Source organism: Scomber japonicus, chromosome 7 (genome assembly GCF_027409825.1).
Source record: "Scomber japonicus isolate fScoJap1 chromosome 7, fScoJap1.pri, whole genome shotgun sequence".
Lineage (NCBI taxonomy): Eukaryota > Metazoa > Chordata > Actinopteri > Scombriformes > Scombridae > Scomber > Scomber japonicus.
Window position 1 is genome coordinate 31,374,666 of NC_070584.1, and position 18,196 is coordinate 31,392,861.

General features: G+C 40.7%; 1 protein-coding gene across 2 annotated transcripts in view; it reads right to left on the reverse strand.

Annotated features, from left to right (window-relative positions):
- nos1apa (nitric oxide synthase 1 (neuronal) adaptor protein a) overlaps window positions 1-18,196 on the reverse strand; it is a 242,419-nt gene that overhangs the window by 158,622 nt on the left and 65,601 nt on the right. For both annotated transcript variants that reach the window (XM_053321855.1, XM_053321856.1), the window contains exons 3-4: window positions 8,220-8,312; window positions 3,833-3,891 (exon numbers count right to left, since the gene is read on the reverse strand). In XM_053321855.1, coding sequence (XP_053177830.1) covers window positions 3,833-3,891; window positions 8,220-8,312 — 152 coding nt within the window. The remainder of the gene's footprint in view (window positions 1-3,832; window positions 3,892-8,219; window positions 8,313-18,196) is intronic.

The following is an 18,196-nucleotide window of genomic DNA, read 5'->3' on the forward strand; positions in this document are numbered from 1 at the left end:
TTTTTCTTAATTTCTTTTATGTATGTAAGCACTTTGAATCGAATGTAGCCAACGTGGAAGTAACTTAGAGCTGCATTCTATCAAAAGGCCACCAGGGGGCGACCGTCTCTATACAAGTCAATGGAGAATTCACCAACTTCTCACTTGATTTCTAACCTCAGTAAACGTTTTCAAAATGTGTTTATGGTCTCAATCGCTAGTTTAAAGCCTTCTTCAATGCAGTATGATGTTCATTTGGGACATTTTGGCCTCCCTGATTTTATATGTGACGATAAAGCAGGGTATGCATTAGGGCGTGGCTACGTCCTGATTGACAGGTTGACTGACCAATGTCCTCGAAATCCAGCCCTCGCAACCATAGCAACCTCCCCGCTCGGCCCATGGCCCCGCCTCATGCCCATATAAGTAGAATCCGTGTTTTTATTTTTCCCAGCATGCAGCTGAAATTTTCAAGATGGCGCTGCCTAGATTCGAAACTATTGGCTTCCGAGCAGCAGTCCACAAACCAATGAGTGACGTCACGGATGTTACGTCCATTTCTTTTATACAGTCTATGGTATTGTGTTTCTTTTAATTATCTTTCTTATGTAAGTGAGCACTTTGAATCGTCTTCTTGTTGAAATGGCTACAAGTAAACTTACCTTGCCTTATAATTATATTCCTATGAGGACTCGCTATTATTTTCATTCATTAACTTTTACAAAAATCACCACAAGTCCACAGCTGAATATTTACACTGAATGTTTTTCCCCCCATTATTCAGTCAGACTTTGCTATGTTGTTAGCTTTCTTTACGCAGCTGAGAGCAACATTTGCTCAGTAAGATCACAGAGAAAGCCATTCAATATTAGGAATATCTATAATTCATGGCTCTATTGCTGTTTTGATAGTAAAAAAAAAAAAAAAACAATAAAAGAAAAAAAAGATGTGACAGAATTGAAAAGTTTCACAATGCAAAATAACATAAAGAAGAAACAGAAACACAAGGAGAAGATATAACTTCCTGTATCCATTCCAACCACAAAAACTGGAAGATTGTGCTCACTCTGTATGGGTAAAGCATTTAGAGACTGACCAGTGATGTTATTTCATACCAGACTAAAGCTTTGGTGTCCCTAATCTCCGTTTTTTAAATAAATATTAATAACATGAATCTTGTAATATCCTGCAAACCTGCTTGAGGCCTCAACCCCAAGATTGAGAAACCTTATCCTTAACCAAAGCCTTGATCCAAAATTGCCAGGATAGAGTCAGACCTTCAACTATTCAAAAGGACTGACTTCTCTGTGGTGACGACAGATTGGAGGGAGGAAAGGAGGAAAGGAAAGAAGGAAGGGAGGGAGAAAGGAAGGAAGGAAAGGAGGGAGGAAGGGAGGGAGGGAGGGAGGGAGGGAGGAAGGAAGGAAAGGAGGAAGGAAGGAGGGAGGGAGGGAGGAAGGGAGGAAGGAAAGGAGGGAGGAAGGGAGGGAGGAAGAAAGAAGGAAGGAAGGGAGGAAGAAGGAAGGGAGGAAGGAAGGATGGAAGGGAGGAAGTAAGGAAGGGAGGAAAGGAAAGAAGGAAGGGAGGGAGGAGGAAGGAAGGAAAGGAGGGAGGAAGGAAGGGAGAGAGGAAGGAAGGAAGGGAAGAAAGGAAAGAAGGAAGGAAGGGAGGAAAGGAAAGGAAAGGAAAGAAGTAAGGGAGGAAGGGAGGAAAGAAGGAACAGTCTAAAACAAGATTGAGAAACCTTATCCTTAACCAAAGCCTTGATCCAAAATTGCCAGGATAGAGTCAGACCTTCAACTATTCAAAAGGACTGACTTCTCTGTGGTGACGACAGATTGGAGGGAGGAAAGGAGGAAAGGAAAGAAGGAAGGGAGGGAGAAAGGAAGGGAGGAAAGGAGGGAGGAAGGGAGGGAGGGAGGGAGGGACGAAGGAAGGAAAGGAGGGAGGAAGAAGGGAGGGAGGGAGGAAGGGAGGAAGGAAAGGAGGGAGGAAGGGAGGGAGGGAGGGAGGAAGAAGGAAGGAAGGAAGGGAGGAAGAAGGAAGGGAGGAAGGAAGGATGAAAGGGAGGAAGTAAGGAAGGGAGGAAAGGAAAGAAGGAAGGAAGGGAGGAAAGGAAAGGAAAGGAAAGGAAAGGAAAGAAGTAAGGGAGGAAGGGAGGAAAGAAGGAACAGTCAAAAACAAGATTGAGAAACCTTATCCTTAACCAAAGCCTTGATCCAAAATTGCCAGGATAGAGTCAGACCTTCAACTATTCAAAAAGGACTGACTTCTCTGTGGTGATGACAGATTGTGTTTGAAACTGAAGCTACCCCCCTTTTAAACAAATCTCAAAGTTTTCAGCCATCCTTTAAAACATACCTTTGCACCTTTTTCCTACCACAGAATCCAAAAACCATCTGGACTAAATGAGGTGCCTCAATTCAAGCTGCCACCGTGAAACTACTCAAGCTGTTGTAAGATGAGGGTAAAACGCTGTGATCCGTTGTTCCAAACAACACAAATACACTCAGTCAGTGCAGAAAAAGAGACAAGAATAAAGAATAATGATTAAATATCAAATGATGAACATATATAGTGAATGCTGACTTTGACAGTAAACACAGCAAATGATGACGATAGATGCAAAAGGTAATAAAACTGAAAACTGGGTGTGAGTATTGGGATATTTACTTCATTAACCTTTGAGTCAAGTAAGGAAGAAAGGGAGGAAGGAAGGAAAGGAGGGAGGGAGGAAGGGAGGGAGGAAAGGAAAGAAGGAATGGAGGAAGTGAGGAAGGGAGGAAAGGAAAGAAGGAAGGGAGGGAGGAGGAAGGAAGGAAAGGAGGGAGGAAGGGAGGGAGGAAAGGAGGAAAGGAAAGAAGGAAGGAAGGGAGGGAGAAAGGAAGGAAGGAAAGGAGAGAGGAAGGGAGGGAGGAAAGGAGGAAAGGAAAGAAGGAAGGGAGGGAGAAAGGAAGGAAGGAAAGGAGGGAGGAAGGAAGGAAGGAAGGAAGGAAGGAAGGAAGGAAAGGAGGGAGGGAGGGAGGGAGGGAGGGAGGGAGGAAGAAGGAAGGAAAGGAGGGAGGAAGAAGGAAGGCAGGAAGGATGGAAGGGAGGAAGTAAGGAAGTAAGGAAGGAAGGAAGGGAGGAAGGGAGGAAGAAGGAAGGGAGGAAAGGAAAAAAGGAAGGGAGAGGAAGGAAAGGAGGGAGGAGGAAGGAAGGAAGGAAGGGAGGAAGAAGGAAGGAAAGGAGGGAGGGAGGGAGGAAGAAGGAAGGGAGGAAGGAAGGATGGAAGGGAGGAAGGAAAGGAGGGAGGAGGAAGGAAGGAAAGGAGGGAGGAAGAAGGAAGGGAGGGAGGGAGGGAGGAAGGAAGGGAGGAAAGGAAAGGAAAGAAGTAAGGGAGGAAGGGAGGAAAGAAGGAACAGTCAAAACAGACGGGGTCAATTTGACCCAGGGGGACGACAGGAAGGTTAACGTCACATTTCTGGATTTGTTTTTATTGCCACTGCTTCAACACGTCCTAATAACTCATCTATTTTTTTTTTTTTCTGAGATCTTTGCGAGGCTCTGTTCTGGTTCTGGAGTCACTAAAAAAGTTATCACCAACGAGCTACAATATCCTTCTCTCTCCAGAATGTCAACGCTCGCAGTGACAGAGACAAAAGATTCTCATTTCCTGAGTTGCCACAGTGTATTTAATCAAGTTTGGATTAAAATCCATTTTGGAAAAAAGCCCAATGAGCCATAAGAACTGAACTCAGTACAATAGGAGGGAATTAGAAGACAAAATAAATTAGCATTTCAAGTTGAGCTGAAAGATGTTATGCACAAATATACACATAAACATAAACAAAGAAGTCCGTGACCAGCTTACCGGTAAATGGGATCCTGCATCACCATCATTTTGCTTTCATCCCATGTCCACTCCTTCTTCTGTGGAAACAAAAACAAACAAAACTATTAGTAAAAAAACCAAAAAGTGTTCCAATACATAAAAGCCAGTTGTAAAAAAACCAAAAAAAAAAACCAAATGAATATATAGCCTAATAAAATCTGAATTACTCAAGGCAAGCATTTCATAGGCCTACACAATGGCAACTCAATGTGCTTTACATAAAACAGAAAAATATGTAATTTGAGAGAAATTAAAACATACAATTAACCCCCCCCCCCACACACACACACACACACACACACACAAACACTAATAATAAAAACAAAGTACAGAAAAATAAAAAGAGATTGGCTGATAATGATTAGCTTTAAAATCATTAAAAGGACATAGAGTGCAAATGAAAGATTAAAATGTAAAGTGCTTTAACCCTCGTGTTGTCTGTTTTGACTGTTCCTTCCTTCCTTCCTTCCTCCTTCTCTCTGTCCTTCCTTCCTCTTTTCCTTTCTCCCTCTCTCCCTCTCTCCCTCCTACCTTCCTCCTTTCCTTTCCTTCCTACTTTCCTTCTTTCTTCCGTCCTTCCTCCCTTCCTTCCTCCCTCCTTCCTTTCCTTACTCCTTCCTCCCTCCCTCCTTTCCTTCCTTCCTTCCTTCCTCACTCCTTCCTCCCTCCCTCCCTCCTTTCCTTACTCCTTCCTCCCTTCCTTCCTTCCTCCCTCCCTCCCTCCCTTCCTTGACTTGAGGACAACAGGAGGGTTAAAAGAGCTCAATCATAATCACATGAGAAGAGAAATATGTTTTTAACCTGGATTTAAAAATGATTTCAGTTCTGCTGGTAGTTTGTTCCAGTTGTGTAAAAGCTGCTTCATCATGTTTAGTTTGAACTCTGGGCTCAACTATCTGACCTGAGTCAGTAGATCTCAGAAGAAGAGAAATGTTTACTCAAAATACCTTCTGTACTTAGGGGTGTGACGAGATCTCGCGAGACAGAAACGCGACGATATTTCTAATCGAAGTTAATTTTGTCTCGCGAAGCTATAATTAAGTGGCGCACCAAAAAAAAAAAAAAAGACGATCCGTTTTCTATCGCTCATTTGCACGTGTGTCATGTCCTCTTTTTATAAAGTCACGTGAGGATCATTAACCTTGTTGCAGCTTCTACCTGCTGAGAAGATCTCAGTCAGAAATATGTGATGAGGAGAGCAGCAGGTTAACCTCAGGTCTCTACACTGAGAGCCTGAAGTAGGAGGAGCGGAGGAATCTAGCGTGGCTACGGAAGCCTAAAGATGCCAAAATTAAAATGAGTCACACTAACAAATTATAACACAATTTATATGTTGTTCTACTTGTGTATTTATGTGATACAGGATTTGCGCTGTGTGTGTTGTGTCTGTGTTATTTTTATTAGCAATATGTTATAATTTGTGATAATTGGATTCTTTATTACAATTGTTTCTACTCTTTATAATTTACCTTTTAGTATTTCCGATTGTATCTAACTTTTGTAAATTATAATATCTATATGGAGAAACCTTTTACAGTGCTGCATAGGCCTACTGCATATGATCATTATATATTTAGAAAAAGTAGAACTAAAGTGATTCATTACAAGATGATTAGTTAAAACATTTCAATTCAATTTCCATTTTGTGAATTTCAAAATAAAAGAACAGTCATTTATTTCTTCATTGAAGTTTTCTTAAAAATAAAGTTAAAATCTCATCTCGATCTCGTGAGCTGAGTGTATCGTCACACCCCTACTGGCATGAATTTCTACCCTTTCTTCTATCATAGCAGGTTTCTACATAGATTTCTGACCCTTAAGATAAGATATTATTATAACCTCCTTATTTACATTTTCACGTTTTTCCTTTCACCTGTCTGTCCACCCCTTTGATTCTTCATCTACCTTCCAGTTTAATGTCACAATCAAAATGTCAACGCATGAGCACAAAGGGATTGTTCATATTGATTTCTATCTCCGCAAGAGCTTTGTTGACTCTCTCATTCAATCATTCCTATTTCTGGTCTTCTAATGCCTCCTCCATACTCACATGTAAATAGATTGCCGACCGCCACACTTGACATTTAGGCCGTGCGGCGATAGAGCCAAACGAGAATATCGACCATCCTTTTTCATTCCAGCCTACCAATTAATTTGACATTGAGCCTTCGATGATGGTTTTATTATTTACTCCCATCAGCTAGAACAAGGCAGATGATTCAAATGACTTCTATTGTATCTTCTTTCTTTTCAGACAAGGCAAAGCAGAGGATTTGCAGGTTCAATTCGGGATAGACTAGTGGAAACTCTTTCCTGACCCAGCTTGCATTGAATCATAAAAAAAAAAAAAAAAAAAATGAGGAGGAGCTGCTGGTTCTACAAATGTTCTCTCCATTGCAAACGAGTTGAATTGGATCCATGCACAACTAGGGTTGCAATAGGTGGAAAATGTCAGATGAATTTCTAGTAAATTTGTTAAGTTAACCCTTTATAGGGCACTCATTGTCTTGTTTTATAGTCTGAAATGTGAATATGTTCTGCTTTATTTAATTCTCTATGAAGTAAAATTAATTTTCTTAGTATGTTGATGGTTGGTTGGAATAAAACAAGTCACTTGAAGAAACATCCTTGGACTTTGGTCAACACTGTTCATCATTTTCTGACATTTTATAAACCAAAAACCAAATCCATTACTTAAAAAAAATAGTGGAAAAATGTTTATATTTGAAAATGAAAATAAAGGAGTAGTTTTTAGTTCATGCAAATTAGCGGATAGGCATGAAAGACTCTATTATTATTATTATTTAGTATTTAAGATTTAGATTCATTATCATTTAACCCTCCTGTTGTCCTTGAGTCAAGGGAGGAAGGAAGGAAGGAAGGAAGGAAGGAAGGTAGAAGGAAGGAAAGGAGGAAGGAAGAGATGGAGGAACGAAGGATGGAAGGGAGGACGGAAAGAAGGACAGAGGAAAGAAGGAAGGGCAGAGGAAAGAAGGAAGGAAGGAAGGAAGGAGGAAATGAGGAAGGGAGGAAGGAAGGAAAGAAGGACAGAGGAAGGAAGGAAGGAAGGAAGGAAGGAAGGAAGGAAGGAAAGAAGGACAGAGGAAAGAAGGAAGGGAGGAAAGTAGGGGGGAGGAAAGAAAGAGAGAAGGAGAGAGGGAGGAAGGACAGACAGAAGGAAGGAAGGAAGGAAAGAAGGAACAGTCAAAACAGACTGGGTCAATTTGACCCGGGAGGACGACACAAAGGTTAAACTGCATCACTAACATTTTTAAGTTTTAAATCAAAACATTTCCAACTAGATTGTAGCTTTGTACAGCAGATGAAAAGTGGGTTTCATGCCTGCATCATAATCCCAAATAAGATCAACAAGTTGAAGGGTTACTATTCATCCCCGTCGCCCTGAGCAACCAGGGAAATTTGACTTCAGAGCAGATGGTAAACCAGCTGAGTGAATCTGGCCGTTGTGACCTTTTCACAGCCATCAGGTGTCAGTCGGTAAGATTTGTGAGCTAAAACGCCTCCCTGCCAACAGCCAGACATTTACAATTCAATAATAATAAAAGCCTCATATACCGTCTGTCCGAATATAGCGACACCCTCACAGTTTGAGCATGAGATGAAGGCGGTGAATGTTAAATACATTTTTGAGGACAGCTCGGATGAATGAATTGAGATGAAGAATTAAGTGTCAGTGAAAGAGATTGGACGCCACTATGAAGTTCATTCTGTTTATATCCTCTTGCTTTTCCTCCTTTTCCAACTCTCTGTGATTCTCAGCGGGTGAAGTCGACTCTCGTCTGTCTCTGTGGATTACAGCTGTCAGCATCGCCACAGCTGGAAACACACATCTACTTGTCTCCAGTCTCCAGCACACACACACACACACACACACACAAACACACATCTGTTTCTTCTTTCTTCTATTTCAATCTCTCTTCTCACTTTTATAACTTTCTCTGTCTTTTACCCTCTTCTCCTTGCTCTTCAACACTCCGTCTCTCTCTCTTTTCTTCCCACTATAGCCTTTTATCCTCCTGACCGGTCTCTCCGTTCTCACCTCTCACCTGCTGTAATTAAGACGAGGATCGATCCACTTTCGATCTTTGCCACGTACAGGATGCAGGAAATAGATCTGGTTTCTTTTTTGCTCTTGTGAGGAAGGTTGTTTGGTTGGCTGATAATAATATATCACAGACTATGTTGTACATTTATATATATTTCTATTTTAAAACAAGATCCAGGTCAAGGTATTTACATGGCAGCATAATGTAAGCTACGATAGCATCATGATCTCCTGTTTACTTCACCAGAACACATTAACAGCAGGCAGAGAGAAGAACAGTTCAAAGGAAAGGTCACTTACTTTTTTCTTTTTCCTCAGGTTGACTTTCACACCGTCCACAGACACCACAATGTTGACCTTTTTCTTCTTGATGTTTTTCACCTTGAACTCATACTGTAGAGAGAAGACAGACAGAGATGTTTTAATATTTTTGGAAGGATAAAGGTCGACATGAGTTGACATTGTTAAGACCCATTTATGCTCAACGGACGTACGAAAACGTATATGTCCGTTTCAAACGATGTTACCGTCACTGCTCACATACTTCCATGCGTCCTTTACGTTGGCATGGATGTTAACCAATACATCCACCAGGGGGCAGCACCGAGTCAAACGTTTATGACAACAACAAACTCAAAAACAAACATGGCGACTGTGGAGGAGATATTGATAATGTTCCTCTTGCATAGAAGACAAAAACGATATGTTTAAAGTTTCTAACCAACTCTCACAACCTTTCCTCAAAAAGTTCCTCCATTGTTATTTCTTCTTCGTGTCTCACTAGAGCTACGTATCGAGTAGCGACAGCAACACTGCCCACCCCCATGGTTTCCGGTGGTACTGCTCCGTTTGGTCCATATCTGTAACGTTCATGGAAACGTGCAGAAATACGGACGAAATGAACGCAGAGCACGGACAGAAGGCTCAGTCCGTATCCGTATCCGTATTTAACGTTGAGCATAAATGGGCCTTTACATCCTCTCAAAAAACTATTTGCCAGGACTTGATGTTGGTGTGATGAGTCGTGTCCGAAAGCAAAAAAAAGATCTTTTTGCACTAAAGGGCAGAAGCAGAGGATGAAGAAAAGTGTTTTTAAAAGACCATAACAAAAAAATAAAAGCATTTTGTCGACTAAAGACTTCTACATCCACGACATTCAAGGGAATTTCTGAAACTAACCGATGAACCGTGGACATTGGTGATCTCTTATGTTTTGTTCCCATGAGAAGTTGCAGCAGAAATCAGAACATGAGGATTGATTGTGTCAAAAATTCAAAGCTGTTCAAGCCTGAGATCGAGAACAACACTGGATGGACGACCTTCCGCAACACTAAAGGATAAAACATGACTGAATATTGAAGATGGTTTCCAGGTGAAAGAGCCACATGTCTCGTGTGCTGTTACATCACAGTAGCTCTTTGTGCTACCTGACATACAGAGCCACCTGAAAATTCACTATTTTTATGAATTTGCTGCCACTCTTGTCAACCACCAGTGCTTTCCAGACATGTTTTCCAGTCTGCCTGCCTGTCTGTCTGTCTCATGCACATCTGATGGAGTCATGAGCTTCTGTGTTAATCAATACAAGTGTCTGCAGACCGAGTAACAGCTCGTGTGTCATGCCCAACCTGAAGCGTATTTTTAGGCTTCGAGTGTATTTTCCTCCACTTTATGTGCATCATTGTGTATTTCAAAAATGTGTGTGACCTACACTCAACAGTGTACCTGAACAAGTCCAGTATACACACACACACACACACACACACACAGATGGAGTATTCACTGCTGCTGCTGCTGATCTGATAAACATGCTGCTCTAGCTTCACTTTCAATGTAGACACAGTGTTATGGGGTTTGGTATTAGAGCTGCGATGATAAGCAGTTACACAATGACTCTAGTAATCTCAAAAACTGACAGAATATGAATCACCAAATTTTTTTAATAAACCATTCATCATTTTGGCTAAGAAAAAGTCTCTACTATCTATTTACTCTTGTATGATACTATATCCTCTTTTGACTGTTCCTTCTTTCCTTCCTTCCTCCCACTTTCTTTCATTTTTCCTTTGTTCTTCCCCTCCTTCCCTCTTTCTTTGCTCCCTCCTCCTTCCTCCTTTCCTTCCTTCCTACTAGTATCATATTTTTTTTAAACAATGCTCTTTTCCTACCTACCTCCCTCCCTCCTTACTCCTTTCTTTCCTTCCTTCCTTCCTTCCTCCTGTCCTTCCTTGACCTGAGGACAACAGGTTGTGGTCAGGACAAAAGAAGACATTTGAGGACATGAGTTTGGGCTTTGGGGAACAGAAACCATAATTTTTAATAATTTTTTGGATATTTTATAGCCCTAACAACTAATCAATTAATCAATTAATCAGCATAGTCATTGATAATACCAATAATTGTTAGTTGCAGCCCAACTTAGTAAACGTAAAGCTGCTGATGCCAATAAAACAGCAGTAATACAAAACATTTCCCTGTTGACAAAAGAGGTTTAACTTCTCATATGCATCAATATTCCACATTCCCCTAATATAATCAGTGAAATATAGACCGTAACCTAAATATAATACACACAATATCAAGATGGACACTTTCATATAAACGTAATTTACCTTCTAATTACACTTCCCATAGCATTTAACAAGCTGTGACCATCATACTGGATGTTGTATAGTAATTAATGCCAAGAACTATATGCCATTCAGCTGTAGAAGGATGGAGGAAAGATCATTTAAAGCTAGCTAGAGAAAGTTAATGGCCATTAAATCTTGTTAGGAAAGGCTCTTAATAGTAGCCGAGTGTGTGAGTGAAGCTGCTTTTTGGTCACCCGTAGACAACCATGACAGAGTGTCCTCAGGTCCTGGTGTAACTGCAGTCCAGATTCCAGATTAAAGTTATATAAAGAAGCATTTAGAGACTGAAATGTATCATAGTTCATCTCCTCAGAGTCGTAATAATAGAGCAGGCGTTCTTATCCACTCTGATTCAACAGTCCAACACATGCTAATGATGAACAGATTTGTGATAGAAAATGACAAACAGCTCGACTGACTGAACACACAGCAGTCTGCAGACCTCTGTCACAGTCAATTTACACATCATAGATCAGGCTGAGACAGCTTCCGTCACCTCCGTCGCCTCTAATGGAGCTCTGATCGCTGTCAAACAACAGTACTGCTGCAGGCAACCGCACTAAATACTGTACAGAAACACACTGCAGAGCGTTGGCACATGAAATACAGCGCAGGCGTGAAATGTGTCTCCAGTGGTTTTTATGTTATTTGAGCGATTCTTCGTTCATATTCATGTGCATGGGAGGACATATGCAAATACACGCGCATCCCCACGGCTGCCAACCTGGCTCCTCTCCGCCATTCCCTGCATGTTAATGATATTCTTGAGAGTGGGATGTAATTGAGTTGTGTGGAACCAGCAGTCATGGTAGCCTGGAGGAATATCTGCTCAAAGTGCCGTCTGTGCTCTAACGTCTATTTCAGTCTAGCAGCACTCTCAGTGAGTTGGCTAGTTGATTTCTCGCTGGGTGATGCTCATTGATGCCTGCACTAGAAATGTTATGTAGAAAAAAAAGCATCTGTGTTGTGAGCCTGTAATTTCCTCAACACCTCCCAGCCTAAAAAAAAATGTTGCAAGAATCATCCCGTTTGCTCAAATTGAATTCTGGACTCAGGTATTGATGTTCGTTGGAAATGTGCTCAGCGTGAGGAAATGAGAAATCGAAACTTAAAAGCAGCCAGTAAACAGCAAGTGAGTCTCTGTATAGACCAAATGAACTCTCAGATGAAGGTTGAACTCCACAAAACACTAAACAGTAAAACAATTAGTTGACCCGCAGTTTAATGAAGTCCTTCAAACTTTTCTGACAGCACTTTCAAATTCTGCAATGTCACACACTGTTGGAAAAGAAATTCATGTATTGCACTTGATTGAATTCAATCACCTCTAAATCAAATATTATTATCTTGCAAATTGAAGCTCCTGCTCTTTCTTTTCTTCTCTTTATAAAGACACACTGGACTCTAATTCAGCTGCAGCATTGAGGCACCTGATATTTAAAACTGCACTGAAAATTCTGAGATGAGAGAAAAACAGGATTTACATAGATAACATATTCTAGGTTTGTGTAAAGATGACATTAAGAGTACAAACAAAGGAGATAATTGAAATTAAAAAACAAGGGCAAAGCCACGGGCAAAATGACTTTGGAGAGGCAGAAAAAGCATAACTTGGTACTGAATGGGTACGACATAACAAAACAAAATAATCCCCAATTTCAACAAGAAAATGGGCTAAAATGATCCAAATAAGAGCCTGAAGGGATGGCATAAAAGGAAATGTATTCTAGTAAGAAAAGACTAAAGAAAAGACTATTTGAAACACCAAGACTCTCCTGAATAATATAACGATAAAGGTTTTATACCCTATGACCTCCAGTTTCAATTATTTCATCTTCCTTTCCAAGAAATCAGGTTTTGTCATTGATTTTGGCACAGTGGACAGCTGAGAATACTACAATACCCATGAGCCCCAGGCCGAAGAAGCCATGGGCATAATTCAGAGTAGTAGTGAATTGAAAACGCTTCATCATTGAATGTGTTGCCATGGTTGCTGAATTCACTTAAAAATGACCCACAAATTATAAGTAAAGTGATTTATTCTGAAGATTTTGCATTTTAAACTCAATAATTGGCTGTTTATGGCTGAAATGCACCTTGGGAATTGTAGTTAACTTCCTACTCCACATGTTTTATGCTCACAGTCTTGTATCTTCAGCTTTTAACTAAAGAATCAGATATTTTCTAACACAACTGATTAAACCTGGAGAGTGTATTGCCGATCCAAGCAGTGGAAGTCACATAAGAGATTTTTACTTGTGGAACTGGAGGCGGCTGCAATATATCTTCCCACTTTGCAACTCTATAAAAGGTCTGGTGAACAAATGCATTAGATCAAAAACTCCCAAGAAACCAAGAAACCAGGAAATGAAAGTATAACAGTGACCCAAAAAAACGATGTTAATAAAACAGATCGACTGTGTGTGGGATTCTTTGGTTTCTCCACAATTACAACAAGCCCAAAAATTGCTTGTTATCATATAATTGCATTATGGTTTAAACATGAAAAAAAAGCTTTGGATTTTTTTTTTCTTTTTTCATTATTGTGCACCCACACACAGCAATGAAAATAAAGCTATTTTATCAGCATACATTCAGAGGCTGCAATAATTCACATTCCCAGTGTTAAATACCAACAGTAACTGTTTGATGCGGCCTTGGCTCGAGTCAGTCCTCACAGACAAATAAAAAAATTAGGCCATTTAAAACGTTCGGCTGCATTTATACGCTGCTGTGTGTCATCGGGTGCGTTTGTCTGCTTCTGTCAGAGTGTTGACAAAGTGACAGTGTGTGTATGAATGGATGCAGTTTAATAGAAGGTGACATGAAGCTAGAGCTCAGGGCTTCGTCAGCATCGCTCAGTGAAGAAAAAACAAATAAAAAATAAGTCGAAGAGGTTTAACCCTTAAACAGACCTTACTAGTTATGTCATTTGCACCTCAAGTAAGGAAGGAATGAAGGAAAGAAGGAAGGAAGGAAAGGACGGAAGAAGGAAGGAAAGGAGGAAGGAAGGGAAGCAAGGGAGGAAGAAGGAAGGAAAGGAAGGAGGGAGGAAGGAAGGAAGGTAGGAAGGAAAGGAGGGAATAAGGATGGAAAGGAGGGAGGAAGGGGAGGAAGGGAGGAAGAAGGAAGGAAAGGAAGGAGGGAGGAAGGAAGGAAGGAAGGAAGGTAGGAAGGAAAGGAGGGAATAAGGAAGAAAAGGAGGGAGGAAGGGAAGGAAGGGAGGGAGGAAGAAGGAAGGAAAGGAAGGAGGGAGGAAGGAAGGAAGGAAGGTAGGAAGGAAAGGAGGGAATAAGGAAGAAAAGGAGAGAGGAAGGGAAGGAAGGGAGGGAGGAAGAAGGAAGGAAGGGAGGAAGAAAGAAAGGAAGGACAGATGAAGGAAGGAAGAAAGGACAGAAGGAGGGAACATTTACCCTAACAGCTGAACTTAGATCTGAGGAAGGAAGGAAGGAAGGAAGGAAGGAAGGAAGGACAGAGGAAGGAAGGAAGGAAGGTAGGAAGAAAGGAGGAAGGACCCGGGAGGACAACAGGAAGGTTAAAGAGTCTGTATCTCCTGGTGCACGTTGTCTGTTTAAGGTTTAACAAAGGAGACTTAATCAGCCGTTTAACGCCGGGTTACAAACTCAGCTGACTGTGATGCTGCACTCCTAACTGTGTGTGTGTGTGTGATTGTTCATTGACTGAAGTATGCGGCTGATTGGTCAAGTGTCCAGCGAGAGGTCTGACTTAATGTCTCTGTGTGAGTCCGTCCATTGTGTGTGTGTGTGTGTGTGTGTGTGTGTGTGTGTGTGTGTGTGTGTGTGTGTGTGCCTCATTGTTTTCCCTTTCTGTGACCATAATTACACAAATTCCACTGCAAACACTAAAACATCCAGAAAAATAAAGTCCTTCACCAACTTAAAAATATGTAGAGCTTTTTTTTTCCCCCTAATGGCTTTCAAGAGCATTTTGTTCATTTTTTACCTTCATTAAACAAAATCAATATAAAATAAAACCAAAAAAAGAGAAGGAAATAAGAATGATTGCAATTATTTTGACTGATATTGCCATGGCGATATCAAAGGGAATGATGATGATTGTGATTATGATGAATTCATTGAGCTGTGGTTTTTGTGGGGCTCTGCACCAAACAAAGATGTTTTCCTAAGTCTGTAGAACATGATGTACAGGCCAGGACATTTTTTTTTTTTAAAGCAAAATTAGGGCTCCTGTGATTTTAAACAGAATTAAGAACAAGCTCCATTTATGAAGCGCAAATAGGAAAAAAAAAAAGTTTCCACAAAAATAATAACAACTGTGGATGAGATCGATGTGATGATAGATTTTCTGATATTTTTCAATTATCCTGAAGTTTTAATCCTGAGCTAATAATCCCTGCCAACTTCATTGTGGGCTCAAAATGATTTTAGGAGGCAACAAAAACGTAACTTGCTATTGATGGGTACGGCATAACAAAACAAAATTACCCCTAATTTTAACAAGAAACAGGCTAAAATGATCACAATGACAGGCTGAATGGATGACATGAAAGAAAACCAAACATATTCTGGTAAAAAAAGATTATCTTGTTTGTTAACAATGAAAATCCAGCCTTTATAGAGAAAAAAATGTGGCATATAAGTCTAACCACTGTTGATACTTAACAACAAAAGGACACACAGACTCACAGCAGCTCTTAAAGGATAAGGCTGCTGATTATCTATATTTTTCTCCAAATCTCATGTTTGGATCAACTAACAAGTATTGTGTGTGTATCCAAAGTCTGATGTCTCTTATTCCTCTATGCTCTAGAGCTCCATTTGTTGCACAAAAACTATTAAAAACCCGTCAGTGAGCCACACAGCTGCAAAAGTGATTACCTTAGCTTGTTTAGAAGAGGCTCCAAAGACTAATAACTGCTAAGATTGTAAGTTTAAGGAGAGAAAGGCTGCTTTAATAGTTTCTGGACAACAATGGAGATAAAGTATATCAGACTTTGGATACGCTCACACACTAATTGTAAGTTGGATGAGTTCATTCAATAAAAATGTAGAAAATTGCCAGCCATAATACTATAAAATATATTTCCATACATATAGAGAAAGCTGAGGCACCAAGCTGTCATCATTCTCAAAGTATCAAGTGTATGAATGTTTATGCATCAGAGTTTTACCAGGCGGGGAGTTCTGGTCCTCTGAAATGAGGCCAACACGGAAGTAACTTAGAACTGCATTCTAGCAAAAGGCCACCAGGGGGCCACCGTCTCTATACAAGTCAATGGAGAATTCACCAACTTCTCACTTGATTTCTAACCTCAGTAAACGTTTGCAAAATGTGTTTATGGTCTCAATCGCTAGTTTAGAGCCTTCTTCAATGCAGTATGATGTTCATTTGGGACATTTTGGCCTCCCTGATTTTATATTTGACGATAAAGCAGGGTATGCATTAGGGCGTGGCTACGTCATGATTGACAGGTTGATTGACCAATGTCCTCAAGATCCAGCCCTCGCAACCATAGCAACCTCCCCGCTCCGCCCATGGCCCACCTCATGCCCATATAAGTAGAATCTGTGTTTTTATTTTTCCCAGCATGCACCTGAAATTTTCAAGATAGCGCTGCCTAGATCCGAAACTATTGGCTTCCGAGCAGCAGTCCACAAACCAATGGGTGACGTCACGGATGTTACGTCCATTTCTTTTATACAGTCTACGAGTTTTACGAGTCTGTTTACGGGCGTGTTGCAATCTACTCTAACTGTAACGTTGCCTCACATGCGACATTTAGGCTAAACGTTGGGATGCCTGATGGATTGAATGATTGACCTCCACTGAGATGATTACAGTGGCAATTTAACAGATTTTATGCAGGATTTGACTGGCTAAGTATATGCAGCATAATATGACAGAAGGCACTTATCTCTAATAAGCCTGTCTATTCCTGTTTGATGTGCCCCCATCATTGAATCTGCATCAACCACCACTCAAGCTCTCATTCTCCCTTTCATCTTCCAAGATACAGCAGCAGCGATATGATTTTAAGATCACCGCTACATCTATCTGTATAATATGAGGATATGAATGCATGTAATTAAAACACTTGTATCATAGAAACTGCTGCACTTGAGGAACAGCACAAGTGTTCCTTTTTACACCGCTGGCAATTTATTCAGTCTGGATTTTTTTTTCTTTCCCCCAAATGCATCATCTGCCCTCCCACACCAGACAAGGTGGGGAAGCTGTTTTAATGAGCACAGATGACTGCTCACGACCGACTTTAGGTCATTTAAGACAATCCCAAATGTCTCTGGTAGAATGGCCTCATGAACACAAACATAAAACACTATTAAAAACCTCATTTCGACTGCAGCCTCAATAATAGTCGACACAAAGGCAAAAAAAAAAACAAACCAAATAAATTCTTGAGATGCTGATTCATTCTGAAACTTTTTTTTTTTTTTAAGATACACCCACTGGAGCAGCATCTTCAGTGAGGATATGCCATTTTCCAGGATTTACTAAATTCCCAGGGGGGTCTACAGTGATCACACTGGGCTGGACGCCTGACATGATCTTCAACTGCTGAGCTCGCTCCATGACCACAGGGGAAGGCTTTGTTTTTGTCAAAATACCAAGGCTGCCCCCTAAAAATGAGGAGATTCGTATTTTGTCAGTTGAATCGCTGCCTTTTTTTTATAAAAGCCACATCATTTTATAGAGAATAACGCAGGTTGACATCATGAAAGGCTGGAAACTTTTACAGATTCTTGTCTCTAAATGGCCCAAATACATAACTGTGTGTGTTTCCTGCTGCATTTCTGGTGTTAAATACAGCAAAGTCGACTAAACTCCTGTTTAAACACATCCATACTGTAGAGTCTCTACCTTCTTCTCATCTAATGTCCGATATTATCGACTCTTCTGTCAGCAGCCAGGCAGGAAAGATGCTCTGCACTGTGCTTGGAATCCTAAATACTACCATGCACATTTTGTATTTCTCTAACTGTGTGGAGTCTGACGTTTTCACATCACAAATGACATATGAGGCTCATGTAAGCTGTTATATCAGTTTAATGTAGGGCAGCTGCTTTGTTCGTACTGTCACTGCAGTAATTGAGTAAAGACATGAATGATATTCCTCATAGGAGGCTGAAAAAGAAGAAGGAAAGAGAGAAATATTGATAGATTCATTGAAAATAATCAGATTTAGTGGCAGCCCCATAGCTCAATTTTGACATTGGACAATCATAGCTCATTCTCATCGAGTTACCGACACAATATACCACTGTACTTTTTAGTGTGTGAGGTAAACCTGGCCTCCTGTGAACAAGGATGTGCGTGTGGCCGCTTACTCGTTACAGTAAACAGGATTTGCTTGCGTGCAGCAGCATTTTCGAAGATGGACCGCTTCAGTATGCCAAGCGGTGGCAGGATATTAGTGTGCATGTAAAAATGAAATGAATACTTAAGTCCAAGAATAGGTTCATCCATCATGCAAATAAGTCAGTCTAACATTTGCAGCCACTATTTCCTGACAAACAGGTCGTTATTTCCTAAAGGTCCTTACCACCTAAACCGCTATAATCCATCATTTTTGGCAACAAAAGGATGCAAACACACCAACACAATGGCGTCCCCTCAGCAAGCGGTGCTATTTTCCTCTCACTG